Source organism: Littorina saxatilis, linkage group LG17 (genome assembly GCF_037325665.1).
Source record: "Littorina saxatilis isolate snail1 linkage group LG17, US_GU_Lsax_2.0, whole genome shotgun sequence".
NCBI classification, from domain to species: domain Eukaryota; kingdom Metazoa; phylum Mollusca; class Gastropoda; order Littorinimorpha; family Littorinidae; genus Littorina; species Littorina saxatilis.
Genome location: NC_090261.1, coordinates 63171588 through 63185703, shown reverse-complemented (window position 1 = coordinate 63185703; position 14116 = coordinate 63171588). Strand labels below are relative to the sequence as shown.

The window sequence follows — 14116 nt, the reverse complement described above, 5'->3', positions numbered from 1 at the left end:
CAGACTAAACTGGAGGATGACTGGTCGTGGTTACCGTGATAACCTCAGCAGCAGCACTAGCAGTTTGTGGTCGGGGCAGGTTGTAATAGACGAGGGCAAGGGTAGACTAGTTTTCACAATTGGCAGTACACCTGAGCACAAGACGTTCGCCTGCAGGTGCAAACTGCACTGGTTTTCAACAGGTGTTGGACAATAATTGTATTCTCTCCGGCCACAACACCCGTTGACAATTCACAATCACACATTGTACATGCTGCCTATACATTTATAAGAAACAATTCTGCATAAACTTAATTACACATACATACCCCTCTGACAGGGAAAAAAGTGGTTACATGTACGTGTTAAAAGACTAATGTTTTCTCCCAGTAATGCAACACTCACGCATCATTTGTCTTCAACACACACACAGCACACAATCATAAAAATGGTTCATCGATAAACATCATACACACAATAAACAATGCTATTTCCAACAGTTTGTGTTATATCAAATCACTTATGCATAGTTTGAGTTTAAGATTCATTTGTTCATAACAGAGTCTACGTAACATTCACAAGGAAAGTACAGGCTTTCTTCGTCACAAAAATATAGATATGGACAACTCTTCCACGTTAAAACCAGCCCAGAGTATACAGTAAAACATCACCTCAAACAACATTTTGTGGAGAAACACATTCATTTGCTTGTACAAAACGTATGTATGTACATAACATGCCAGTCACTTTGCGTGAAGGCTCAGAGCAATCTCTGCTGTAGTGAAACAAACTGATCAGCAGGCAGCCAGCCCTATTTAACAAGCAAGGCTGATCAGCCGGCGTTATTAAACAAGCAAGGCTGATCAGCCGGCGTTATTAAACAAGCAAGGCTGATCAGCCGGCGTTATTAAACAAGCAAGGCTGATCAGCCGGCGTTATTAAACAAGCAAGGCTGATCAGCCGGTGTTATTAAACAAGCAAGGCTGATCAGCCGGCGTTATTAAACAACCAAGGCTGATCAGCCGGCGTTATTAAACAACCAAGGCTGATCAGCCGGCGTTATTAAACAACCAAGGCTGATCAGCCGGCATTAATAAACAAGCAAGGCTGATCAGCCGGCGTTATTAAACAAGCAAGGCTGATCAGCAGGCGTTATTAAACAACCAAGGCTGATCAGCCGGCGTTATTAAACAACCAAGGCTGATCAGCCGGCATTAATAAACAACCAAGGCTGATCAGCCGGCGTTAATAAACAAGCAAGGCTGATCAGCCGGCCCTGTTCAACAAGCAAGGCTGATCAGTAGGCCCTATTCAACAACCAAGGCTGATCAGCCGGCCCTATTCAACAAGCAATCATGTGGCTCACAGCTCAGTACCAACTTTGCGTAGTCAACACAGCAACACAACACACACCACTCGCTTCATCACTACACACACCACTCACTTCATCACTACACACACCACTCACTTCATCACTACACACACCACTCACTTCATCACAACACAGACGGGTCTTGAAGCTACCACAGACTTTGTAAAAACCAAACCCCAAAAAACACTATTTTTAATGGGGTCTTGCAACTCAGACCTCATGGTGGAAAATCCACTCTTTTAAATGGGGAGACAAAATTTTAAAAAACAAAAACCTTTTTCATGGGGTCTTGCAGCTACAGCGCAGCATTGATACAACACTGGGTCAGCCACAATCACTTTCATCATTTTTTCTCATAGAAACTGCGTTCCCCTGAACCCCAACACAAACCCCCAAAATCAGTTTTTTTAACATTCCCATTATTTGTGAGGTAGGTGATTGTCAGCCCCTACTCACCATGGCAACACAACATTTCTGACATGAATGTGCTTGACTGTCCAACAAGTAAACATGACTGTTTTAACTGTCCATGAAGCAAACGCTCATCAGGTACAACACAACCTGACCATTGTAGATCCCTGTGTGTGATTCTGTGTGGACTGAAACACAGGCAGCAGACATCAGGTCACTGACACAACACAACCTGTGTGTGATTCTGTGTGGACTGAAACACAGGCAGCAGACATCAGGTCACTGACATTACACAACCCATCAATTCAACTTGGGGCCTGTCACCTGTGACGGTGTTCTAGAAATAGACGCCCCTGTCAGTGTTTGTGTAAACCATCTATGAGGTTTAGGACATGCACACTGACCGATAACAGTTTCCATGGACCTCAGTAAACGTTCCTTGTTTACTCAACGACTTTGTGGTTCTTTTCTATGAATGCTTGTCGTCAGTGCTGGACTCATCTTACTACCTACCAGCAGGTGCAAGAAAACACACACACACACACACACACATATACACACACACACATACACACAACATACACACACAACATACATACACACAAAACACACACACAATAAATACAGCAAGACAGAGACTGCAACTTGTGCTGCGTCACAGAGTAAGGGAGTCACAGAGTAAGGGAGTCGCTGAGTAAGGGAGTCATTGAGTAAGCTTCTTGCCTGACAGTGAAGCCTCCTCTTGAACCAGTCAAGGAAACTCCCTGTTGCCCCGGTTTTGCTGTCAGGCCAACCAATGAAGCTTTCTGTTGCTGTCAGGCCAACCAATGAAGCTTTCTGTTGCTGGTGTGTCCAACCAACCAATGGAGAGTTACGCTGATGTCATGTGTTGCGTTGAACCAACCAATGAAGCTTTCAGCTGCTGTCAGACCAACCAATGAAGCTTTCAGCTGCTGTCAGACCAACCAATGAAGCTTTGTGTTTCTGAATGAAGTTCCTGTGTGGCAAACCATCCTGAGACACTGCACACTTCCGGCGATCAAAGAACCACTCGGTGAACCCCGTTGCACACTACTGGCGATCAAAGAACCACTCGATGAACCCCGTTGCTCACTACTGGCGGTCGATAGTGTTGAAGAACCACTCAGTAAAGCGGCGAAGCTGAGCTGCAGCAGTCTGGGACTCTTCCTGAAGTCGCACGTTGTCCGCACGCAAGTCCTGGATCTCTGCCTCCATCTTGGTGCCGTGACGCCGCTCCTGGAACACAGCAACGACACGTTACTTTGCACAACACACTAACTACACGTTACATTACACAACACAGTCTACACATTACTTTACACAACACAGCCACTACACGTTACTTTGCACAACACAGCCACTACACGTTACTTTGCACAACACAGCCACTACACGTTACTTTGCACAACACAGCCACTACACGTTACTTTACACAACACAGCCACTACACGTTACTTTACACAATACAGCCACTACACGTTACTTTACACAACACAGCCACCACACGTTATTTGCACAACACAGCGACTACACGTTACTTTACACAACACAGCGACTACACGTTACTTTACACAACACAGCGGCAACACGTTACTTTTCACAACACAGCGACTACACGTTACTTTACACAACACAGCGACTACACCTTACTTTACACAACACAGCGTCTTCACGTTACTTTACACAACGCAGCCACAACACGTTACTTCACACAACACAGCGACTACACGTTACTTTACACAACACAGCGACTAGACCTTACTTTACACAACACAGCGACTACACGTTACTTTACACAACACAGCGACTTCACGTTACTTTACACAACACAGCGACTACACGTTACTTTGCACAACACAGCGACTTCACGTTACTTTACACAACACAGCGACTACACGTTACTTTACACAACATTGCTTTACGTGACACAGCGACTATACAATACTTTACACAACACTGCTTTACGTGACACAGCGACTATACAATACTTTACACAACACTGCTTTACGTGACACAGCGACTATACAATACTTTACACAACACTGCTTTACGTGACACAGCGACTATACAATACTTTACACAACACTGCATTACGTGACACAGCGACTATACAATACTTACACAACACTGCTTTACGTGACACAGCGACTATACAATACTTTACACAACACTGCATTACGTGACACAGCGACTATACCATACTTTACACAACACTGCATTATGTGACACAGCGACTATACAATACTTTACACAACACTGCATTACGTGACACAGCGACTATACAATACTTTACACAACACTGCATTACGTGACACAGCGACTATACAATACTTTACACAACACTGCATTACGTGACACAGCGACTATACAATACTTTACACAACACTGCTTTACGTGACACAGCGACTATACAATACTTTAAAGAACACTGCTTTACATGACACAGCGACTATACAATACTTTACACAACACTGCATTACGTGACACAGCGACTATACAATACTTTACACAACACTGCATTACGTGACACAGCTACTATACAATACTTTACACAACACTGCTTTACGTGACACAGCGACTATACAATACTTTACACAACACTGCATTACGTGACACAGCGACTATACAATACTTTTTGCAACACCGCCACAACTCACCGCATCCCCAAACACAGTCACAGGGTCAAGACATTACTTTACACAACACATGGCCAAGACATTACTTTACACAACACAGGGCCAAGACATTACTTTACACAACACAGGGCCAAGACATTACTTTACACAACACAGGGCCAAGACATTACTTTACACAACACAGGGTCAAGACATTACTTTACACAACACAGGGTCAAGACATTACTTTACAAAACACAGGGCCAAGACATTACTTTACACAACACAGGGCCAAGACATTACTTTACAAAACACAGGGCCAAGACATTACTTTACACAACACAGGGCCAAGACATTACTTTACACAACACAGGGTCAAGACATTACTTTACACAACACAGGGCCAAGACATTACTTTACACAACACAGGGTCAAGACATTACTTTACACAACACAGGGCCAAGACATTACTTTACATGTGCGTACGTGTTTGGGTGTGTGTGTGTGTTGCTGTGTGCATGCATGCGTGTGTGTATGTGTGCATGCGTGCGTGCGTATGAGTTTGTGTGAGTGTGTGTGCGTGTGCCTCACCTTGTCCAGGTCGGCCTGCAGTCGGTGCACCATGACCTCCAGCTCTGCAACTCGTTGCTCGGGGTCGGAGGACAGGGTCAGCCATGCCGCCGCCGGGATTCTGAGGAACCAACAACGCCATGTCAGTGTCTTACAGGTCTCACCTCCAGCGGGGGAACCAACAACGCCATGTCAGTGTCTTACAGGTCTGACTCACCTCCAGTGGGGGAACCAACAACGCCATGCCAGTGTCTTACAGGTCTGACTCACCTCCAGCGGGGGAACCAACAACGCCATGCCAGTGTCTTACAGGTCTGACTCACCTCCAGTGGGGGAACCAACAACGCCATGTCAGTGTCTTACAGGTCTGACTCACCTCCAGCGAGGGAACCAACAACGCCATGTCAGTGTCTTACAGGTCTGACTCACCTCCAGCGAGGGAACCAACAACGCCATGTCAGTGTCTTACAGGTCTGACTCACCTCCAGTGGGGGAACCAACAACGCCATGTCAGTGTCTTCAGGTCTGACTCACCTCCAGCGGGGGAACCAACAACGCCATGTCAGTGTCTTACAGGTCTGACTCACCTCCAGTGGGGGAACCAACAACGCCATGTCAGTGTCTTACAGGTCTGTCCAGCGGGGGACACAACCATCCATCAATTAACTTTTCCTCATTACAAAAGCGAATTTATCACATAAACAAGTCGCGAAAGACGAAACTACAACATTTAGTCAAGCTGTCCACGTCAAACTCACAGAATGAAACTGAAACTGAACGCACTGCATTTCTTCACCAAGATCGTGTACTCGTAACATCGTCAGTTCACCGCTCGTGGGAAAGGTAGTGAAATTGACAAGCCAGACTAGCGTGCGAGTGGTTGCGCTGAGCAGGATAGCACTCTTTTCTGTATTTCTGTTCTTTTTAACTTTCCGAGCTTGTTTTTAATCCAAACATATCATATCTATATGTTTTTGGAATCAGGAACCAACAAGGAATAAGATGAAAATCGATTTCGTTAATTTAATTCTAATCATAATTTTCATATTTTTGATTTTCAGAGCTTGTTTTTAATCCAAATATAACATATTTATATTTATTTGGAATCAGCAATAAATGAAGAATAAGATGCAATTATTTTTTGATCGTTTAAAAACAAAACAAAATATAATTACAATTTTCAGATTTTCAAACCTTTAACCCCTTGACTGCCTTATGACGGGTATACCCGTCATGTGCCTGTGCAGCCGCAGCGCCTACGTGACGGGTAAACCCGTCAGCTCAGTTCAGGTATTTTCCAGAAATGCTACGTCACTGCTGACACACAAATACCAGCCAATGGCTTGGTAGGATACCTCATTCTCATGAATAAACATAAATGGTGACGCGGTTTTGCATCTGAAGGCTATTTTCGGCCTTGGCGGCAGGGAAGGGGAGAGAAAGCTCGACTCGTCAAAATGGCTAACGGTGACAGTCGACCGGGCCCTAGTAGGGAAAAACAAAGACGGACTGACGCTACAGGCGGTGCAAATGATTATGGATACTGACAGGGGAAGGGGGAGATCTTTCGGACGATTCGTTGGAAACAGGTAGATGACAGTGATTATGATCCTTTCTTCCAGCAAGCAAAACAGCCACCTGTGTTTGATCCACAGGCACCGGAAGATGCGCCGGACTGATCTTTCAAAAGTTCATATTTGAACATCATTATAAGCCAAACTAATTATTATTTCCATGTTTAGACACTAAAAACAGATTCTTGGTTCAATTTCCTTTAAAAATAACATAGGTTTTACTTACCTACCTACTGCCAGTTTGGAGCTAGACTTTTTTTGTGAATTATTACACCCCGAACTCCAAAATTCCCTGGCAATCACTGAATCAGGAATGCACATAAGTAAGTTTTGATTGGCAGCGAAAGTGTTAAGCTGAAATGCAATACCAAAGTCCGGCCTTTGTCGAAGATAGCTTTACTAAAATGTCAATCAATTTGGTTATAAAATGAGGGCGTGACAGTGCTGCCTCAACTTTCACAAAAAGCCGGATATGACGTCATCAAATACAATTATCGTACAACAACAAAATGGTCTGGGAATATTATATCCAGGATATCTCATGTGAAGTTTCATAATAATCGGTGTAGTAGTTTCCTCGGAAATGCTCTACACATACACACACGCACACACACACATACACCACGACCCTCGTCTCGTGTCCCCGTCCATGTTAAAACATTAAGTCATAAATTGACTAAATGTAAAAAAGTGGGTGTAGTACTAGTAGAGAAAGGTAGGTGAAAGATTGAACACTGTGACTCACCCAATGGATGAAGATAGGGAGACACTGTCTTTGGGGGAGGGGGGTCTTGGTGGGGGTGGAGCCTCGTCCTCGGAGTCCGGTCTGTGTTTGTCTGGCCGTACGGCGATGTGTGGGGGAGGGGGAGGAGGGGGGCGGTTATCACCTGCAACACAACACACCATGATTGTTACCTGCACCTCTTACCTGCCCATACACCTTCACATTGTCCTCATGAATGTATGGTACCTGTTACCTTGACCATACACCTTCACAATGTCCTACTGAATGTATGGTACCTGTTACCTTGACCATACACCTTCACAATGTCCTACTGAATGTATGGTACCTGTTACCTTGACCAAACACCTTCACAATGTCCTACTGAATGTATGGTACCTGTTACCTTGACCATACACCTTCACAATGTCCTACTGAATGTATGGTACCTGTTACCTTGCCCATACACCTTCACAATGTCCTACTGAATGTATGGTACCTGTTACCTTGCCCATACACCTTCACAATGTCCTACTGAATGTATGGTACCTGTTACCTTGACCATACACCTTCACAATGTCCTACTGAATGTATGGTACCTGTTACCTTGACCATACACCTTCACAATGTCCTACTGAATGTATGGTACCTGTTACCTTGCCCATACACCTTCACAATGTCCTACTGAATGTATGGTACCTGTTACCTGCCCATACACCTTCACATTGTGCTCATGAATGTATGGTACCTGTTACCTTGACCATACACCTTCACAATGTCCTACTGAATGTATGGTACCTGTTACCTGCCCATACACCTTCACATTGTGCTCATGAATGTATGGTACCTGTTACCTTGCCCATACACCTTCACAATGTCCTCATGAATGTATGGTAACTGTTACCTTGCCCATACACCTTCACAATGTCCTCATGAATGTATGGTACCTGTTACCTTGCCCATACACCTTCACAATGTCCTCATGAATGTATGGTAACTGTTACCTGCCCATACACCTTCACATTGTCCTCATGAATGTATGGTACCTGTTACCTTGACCATACACCTTCACAATGTCCTACTGAATGTATGGTACCTGTTACCTTGCCCATACACCTTCACAATGTCCTACTGAATGTATGGTACCTGTTACCTTGACCATACACCTTCACAATGTCCTACTGAATGTATGGTACCTGTTACCTTGACCATACACCTTCACATTGTGCTCATGAATGTATGGTACCTGTTACCTTGACCATACACCTTCACAATGTCCTACTGAATGTATGGTACCTGTTACCTTGACCATACACCTTCACAATGTCCTACTGAATGTATGGTACCTGTTACCTTGCCCATACACCTTCACAATGTCCTCATGAACGTATGCCACCAAAGCCCTTTTTCTTTTGTCTGTTCATGTAGGCAGTGGCAGGCAAGCCACTCTGACTATTGATGACGTCACGACTATTAAGACTACATAGATGACCCTTTGTGTGTCACCTTCTACAAGGCCGTTTCACATGTGTGCCAATTTTCATAGCTCTAGCTAACCTCCATGTGTAGGCTACAAACTTTTGAAACAACCTTTGTACAGTTAACACTACCATGTATCTAAATGAGAACGATACTATATTCAGTAAACACTTGATGACCTACTTTCTATGGCTTTGGTTGCCACGTGCACCAGATCGGACCAGTCGAGACTCATCGCGTCCGGTAACCTTCTGCCATCAGCCTGGGTCCTGACTGCACGATGTCGGCCCACGTCTGCTACTGCCCGCGGGGATAACCTGAAAATATACACTCCTTTCTTCAACTGAAAACATACACACTCCTTTCTTCAACTGAAAATATACACACTCCTTTCTTCAACTGAAATTATACACACTCCTTTCTTCAACTGAAAATATACACACTCCTTTCTTCAACTGAAAATATACACACTCCTTTCTTCAACTGAAAACATACACACTCCTTTCTTCAACTGAAAATATACACACTCCTTTCTTCAACTGAAAATATACACACTCCTTTCTTCAACTGAAAACATACACACTCCTTTCTTCAACTGAAAACATACACACTCCTTTCTTCAACTGAAAATATACACACTCCTTTCTTCAACTGAAAATATACACACTCCTTTCTTCAACTGAAAACATACACACTCCTTTCTTCACACGCTTCACTGTGTTGTTCACATTATTATATCTCAATTCTTATTCTTCTTCAATACAATGTATTCCCTTCAATATTCCACAAGACAGCACAGGGCACAAACTACACACAACATATGAAAGAGACTACACACAACAAAGGACACAAACCTTTCAGCGGCATCAACATTTGAAAGAGACTACACACAACAAACATGTAAAGACAGCACAAGGCACAAACTACATACAACATATGAAAAAAACTACACACAACAAACATGTAAACACAGCACAGGGCACAAACTACACACAACATATGAAAGACTAGAGGAATACCCGGCTTTGCCGGGGTGAATCGCGAGACAGAGACAGACAGCGTGGCGGTTCACCACAATCACCTTTGAAGGCGAAGTCCTGTCAAACGGGATTGAGAATTTTGGAGCTTATTTCTTAGCCCTATATTATCTGTTATGGTTTCTCAAATGCCAGAACATACACACAGACAAAAGCCGCCAGACCCCATCACAAACAGAACTCTACAATCCACAGGTGTTGCCTCCACACACACACACACACACATAGACACAGACACAGAAGCCGTATATATCTATCTATATATATAAATATATAGAGATAGATGACGGTGGATTTTTCGATAAATAGATTCGACCTTTGCACTTTTACAGTGAGGCAACTTACGGGTACATGCAAGGAAAGCCCACAACTTCTAAGGCGAACAACTCTGCAGAGTCTGCTGTGAAGGGCGACGGTAGTCTCCCTGTCACACTCGACCCCCTTTGAATGAACTTAGGTCCCTCCCAGGTGGAATGGGAACAGCACGAAAATGATTCAGTGGCCTGAACATTTCATGTCGAGTCCCATCGCTGTCGACGACGCCAAATGTAACCGAGTGCCAATTCACCACAATCACCTTTTTTTCATTACTTTATTGTCCCATCGCTGGGAAATTCGGGTCGCTTCCTCCCAGTGGAAAGCTAGCAGCAAGGGAGTCGCGCTACCCAGGTGTCTGCGTGTTTAGGTGTATTCAGCCACCTGCACTTATGGCAGAATGACCAAGATCTTTAACGTGCCATTGTGGTGACACGGGGGTGGGAAATGGATACCGTCTCTGGGTCTGCACATAAAGTTGACCCGTGTCCGTCCCGGCCCGGATTCGAACCAGCGACCTCTCGATCACAAGTCCAGTGCTCTACCACCTGAGCTACCCGGCGAAGTCCACTCAAACGGGATTGAGAATAACTGTTATGGCTTCTCGAAGGAAGGCCTGAACATACTGACACACCAAAGCCGCTAGACCACATCACAAACAGAACTCTACAATCCACAGGTGTTGCCCACACACACACACAAACACACACACACACACAGAGAAGCCGTATATATATATGTATATCTATATCTATAAATATATAGAGATAGATGACAGTGTATTTTTCGCGTGGCTATAAATTGATTCGACCTTTTCACTTTTACAGTAAGGACAACTTACGGGTGCAATCGTGACATTCTAAAAATAGTAACGTAGTAACGGGAATATGGATTGACGCCACACGAAGGAAGGGAGATAAACGCTGAAAACACTGGAGAAGATAAGGAAGAGTTACTGGGAATGGATCCAGAGAAAAACCAAAATCGGTTCAGCGCTGCGCGCTGAGAGCACGTGTTGAAATATCTCATCGATGAGGTTGTGTCCGGGGTCTCTCTGAATAAGCCCACCAAATTTGAAGCAGATCCATCGAGAACTTTGGCCGTGCATCGCGCACAGACACACAGACACTAGTCGTATATATATATAGAAACTACACACAACAAAGAACACAAACCTTTCAGCGGCAGTGCGGTCTGACCCAGATCTGCTGTCCACGACCTTGGGAACAGCGGATGTGAAGATAAGGTCAGTGCCGATGCTGAGGTCATTGCCGGGGGCAACACTGGAAGTGCCCTTTGTGCTGTGCAAGCTCTCGTCAGAATACGTTCTCTGCAGTCGCCTCCCTCCACGCCGGTTAGAGGCAACCTTGGTCTGGGCCTGTAACATCAGCACATGATTTGCTGTGACAAGGCTGACACAGACTGGCAGTATCATACCCACACACACAGACTGGCAGTATCATACCCACACAGACATACACACAGACTGGCAGTATCATACCCACACACACAGACTGGCAGTATCATACCCACACACACAGACACACAGACTGGCAGTATCATACCCACACACACAGACTGGCAGTATCATACCCACACAGACACACACAATCACATCAGATGACACCCAGGGAGCAGGCATAACTTCAGAAAGTAATGAGCGCTATCTCACCGTCAGTGTGGCAAGGTCGCTCTCTGAGATGTCTGGGTCAATCAGACGTTTCAATTCCTCCTGGAAGTTGACCCCGGAGGTCACTGTGTCTCCCGACCCCCTCTGGTGGCCCCGCAGCCGTGAGTTGAGTGACTCCTCGGATGACATGCCCGACAGGTTCCTGCACAAGTCCAGGCAGAAACATAAAAGTGCATGTTTAGATCTTATACAGTGCATGTTTAGATCTCATACAGTGCTTGTTTAGATCTTATACAGTGCGTGTTTAGATCTTATACAGCGTATGTTTAGATCTTATACAGTGCATGTTTAGATCTAATACAGTGCGTGTTTAGATCTTTTACAGTGCATGTTTAGATCTTATACAGTGCGTGTTTAGATCTTATACTGTGCTTGTTCAGATCTTATACAGTGCATGTTCAGATCTTATACAGTGCTTGTTCAGATCTTATACAGTGCATGTTTAGATCTTATACAATGCATGTTTAGATCTTATACAGTGCGTGTTTAGATCTTATACAGTGCGTGTTTAGATCTTATACAGTGCATGTTTAGATCTTATACAGTGCTTGTTTAGATCTTATAACGTGTTTAGATCTTATACAGTGCGTGTTTAGATCTTATACAGTGCGTGTTTAGATCTTATACAGTGCATGTTTAGATCTTATACAGTGCATGTTTAGATCTTATACAGTGCTTGTTCAGATCTTATACAGTGCATGTTTAGATCTTATACAGTGCGTGTTTAGATATTATACAGTGCGTGTTTAGATCTTTTACAGTGCATGTTCAGATCTTATACAGTGCATGTTTATATCTTATACAGTGCATGTTTAGATCTTATACAGTGCTTGTTTAGATATTATACAGTGCTTGATTAGATCTTATACAGTGCGTGTTTAGATCTTATACAGTGCGTGTTTAGATCTTATACAGTGCATGTTTAGATCTTATACAGTGCATGTTTAGATCTTATACAGTGCTTGTTCAGATCTTATACAGTGCTTGTTTAGATCTTATACTGTGCATGTTTAGATCTTATACAATGCATGTTTAGATCTTATACAGTGCGTGTTTAGATCTTATACAGTGCGTGTTTAGATCTTATACAGTGCATGTTTAGATCTTATACAGTGCTTGTTTAGATCTTATAACGTGTTTAGATCTTATACAGTGCGTGTTTAGATCTTATACAGTGCGTGTTTAGATCTTATACAGTGCATGTTTAGATCTTATACAGTGCATGTTTAGATCTTATACAGTGCTTGTTCAGATCTTATACAGTGCATGTTTAGATCTTATACAGTGCGTGTTTAGATATTATACAGTGCGTGTTTAGATCTTTTACAGTGCATGTTCAGATCTTATACAGTGCATGTTTATATCTTATACAGTGCATGTTTAGATCTTATACAGTGCTTGTTTAGATATTATACAGTGCTTGATTAGATCTTATACAGTGCGTGTTTAGATCTTATACAGTGCGTGTTTAGATCTTATACAGTGCGTGTTTAGATCTTATACAGTGCATGTTTAGATCTTATACAGTGCTTGTTCAGATCTTATACAGTGCTTGTTTAGATCTTAAACAGTGCATGTTTAGATCTTTTACAGTGCATGTTTAGATCTTATACAGTGCTTGTTTAGATCATATACAGTGCCTGTTTAGATCTTATACAGTGCGTGTTTAGATCTTATACAGTGCATGTTTAGATGTTATACAGTGCATGTTCAGATCTTATACAGTGTGTGTTTAGATCTTATACAGTGCATGTTTAGATCTTATACAGTGCGTGTTTAGATCTTATACAGTGCATGTTTAGATCTTATACAGTGCTTGTTTAGATCTTATACAGTGCTTGTTTAGATCTTATACAGTGCGTGTTTAGATCTTATACAGTGCGTGTTTAGATCTTATACAGTGCGTGTTTAGATCTTTTACAGTGCATGTTCAGATCTTATACAGTTTGTTTGTTTGTTTGCTTGTTTGCTTAACGCCCAGCCGACCACGAAGGGCCATATCAGGGCGGTGCTGTTTTGACATATAATGTGCGCCACACACAAGACAGAAGTCGCAGCACAGGCTTCATGTCTCACCCAGTCACATTATTCTGACACTGGACCAACCAGTCCTAGCACAAACCCCATAATGCCAGACGCCAGGCGGAGCAGCCACTAGATTGCTAATTTTAAAGTCTTAGGTATGACCCGGCCGGGGTTCGAACCCACGACCTCCCAATCACGGGGCGGACGCCTTACAACTAGGCCAACCGTGCCAGTGCATGTTTAGGTCTTATACAATGCATGTTTAGGTCTTATACAGTGCATGTTTAGGTCTTATACAGTGCATGTT

The 14116-nt window shown here is 43.4% G+C and overlaps 1 protein-coding gene across 1 annotated transcript in view; it reads right to left on the bottom strand.

Moving 5' to 3' along the window:
- Positions 1-467: 467 nt before the first annotated feature.
- Positions 468-14116, bottom strand: part of LOC138952071 (signal-induced proliferation-associated 1-like protein 1) — an 82481-nt gene continuing 68832 nt past the window's right edge. The window contains exons 21-26 of the mRNA XM_070323645.1: positions 11767-11926; positions 11270-11472; positions 8926-9059; positions 7288-7429; positions 4990-5089; positions 468-3019 (exon numbers count right to left, since the gene is read on the bottom strand). Of these exons, the coding sequence (XP_070179746.1) occupies positions 2876-3019; positions 4990-5089; positions 7288-7429; positions 8926-9059; positions 11270-11472; positions 11767-11926 (883 nt within the window). The 3' untranslated portion in view covers positions 468-2875. The remainder of the gene's footprint in view (positions 3020-4989; positions 5090-7287; positions 7430-8925; positions 9060-11269; positions 11473-11766; positions 11927-14116) is intronic.